This window comes from Austrofundulus limnaeus, unplaced genomic scaffold (assembly GCF_001266775.1).
Source record: "Austrofundulus limnaeus strain Quisiro unplaced genomic scaffold, Austrofundulus_limnaeus-1.0 Scaffold1134, whole genome shotgun sequence".
Classification (NCBI taxonomy): Eukaryota; Metazoa; Chordata; class Actinopteri; order Cyprinodontiformes; family Rivulidae; genus Austrofundulus; species Austrofundulus limnaeus.
Genome location: NW_013953536.1, coordinates 1 through 1,169, shown reverse-complemented (window position 1 = coordinate 1,169; position 1,169 = coordinate 1). Strand labels below are relative to the sequence as shown.

General features: G+C 48.1%; 1 protein-coding gene across 1 annotated transcript; it reads left to right on the top strand.

Moving 5' to 3' along the window:
* Positions 1–282: 282 nt before the first annotated feature.
* LOC106534290 (interleukin-20 receptor subunit beta) lies at positions 283–882 on the top strand (the record flags this gene model as incomplete). Its single annotated transcript, XM_014030875.1, is given in 3 exon segments — positions 283–464; positions 545–666; positions 735–882. Coding segments are annotated over 3 exon segments (452 nt in total), but the record flags the coding sequence as incomplete, so codon positions are not given.
* Positions 883–1,169: the final 287 nt, after the last annotated feature.

The window sequence follows — 1,169 nt, the reverse complement described above, 5'->3', positions numbered from 1 at the left end:
TTGTGACTTCCTGCTGGTTCATGTCTGAGCCAATCAGAGGCCGTGCTGAGTCATGACTTCCTGCTGGTTCATGTCTGAGCCAATCAGAGGCCGTGTTGAGTCGTGACTTCCTGCTGGTTCATGTCTGAGCCAATCAGAGGCCGTGCTGAGTCATGACTTCCTGCTGGTTCATGTCTGAGCCAATCAGAGGCCGTGTTGAGTCGTGACTTCCTGTTTTCAGCTGATCTGGGTGATGTAGTTTCAGCTGCAGGCGCTGAAACGACTGCTTCTGTTTGTTTTCAGGGACTTTGAGCGTCTGATATCCGACACCTGGCTGAGCGCTCCAGAATGCCAGCAGGTCCCGGTCCCTCAGTGCGACCTGACCCTGGACCTGCGTTCTGACTCAGACTACATCCTGGGGGTCCGGGCTGAGTGTGGCTCGCAGCTCTCCAACTGGTCCAACGTCCTGTTCAACAGGAGAAACAGTAAGTTTTCATGATGACCTGATAATAAACTGATTATTTTCTGTTTGCAGTGAAATAACTCCAACATTTTCTCTCTACAGCCACTCTGATGCCTCCTGACATCCAGGTGTTGATGACGGGCGACGCCCTCCAGGTGTCAATCAAAAAACCTCCGACCTCCAGTGGCAGAGTGACGGTGTGGAGGAGAGACCAGGAGCAGCAGGTGGGTTTTATTTTTCTGTTTTTATTTCATGCTAACAGCAGAAACTGACTCCTCCAGCTGCTCTGCAGCCTGTCACTCACAACATGGCAGACGAACAGGAAGTGCTGCACATCGCCTCGCTGCAGGAAGGGGCGGAGTACTGCGTCAAGGCCCAGGTGGTCCTGCACACAGGGGAACAGAGTGACTTTACTGACACCCACTGTGTGGTAATCACAGGTATAAACAACACAACAAACATCTGAAACACAACAACACAACAAACATCTAAAACACAACAATACAACTGTAACACAACAAACATCTGAAACACAACAACACAACAAACATCTAAAACACAACAAACACCTGTAACACAACAAACATCTGAAACACAACACAACAAACATCTGAAACACAACAACACAACAAACATCTGAAACACAACAACACAACAAACATCTGAAACACAACAACACAACAAACATCTGAAACACAACAACACAACAAACGTCTGAAACACAACA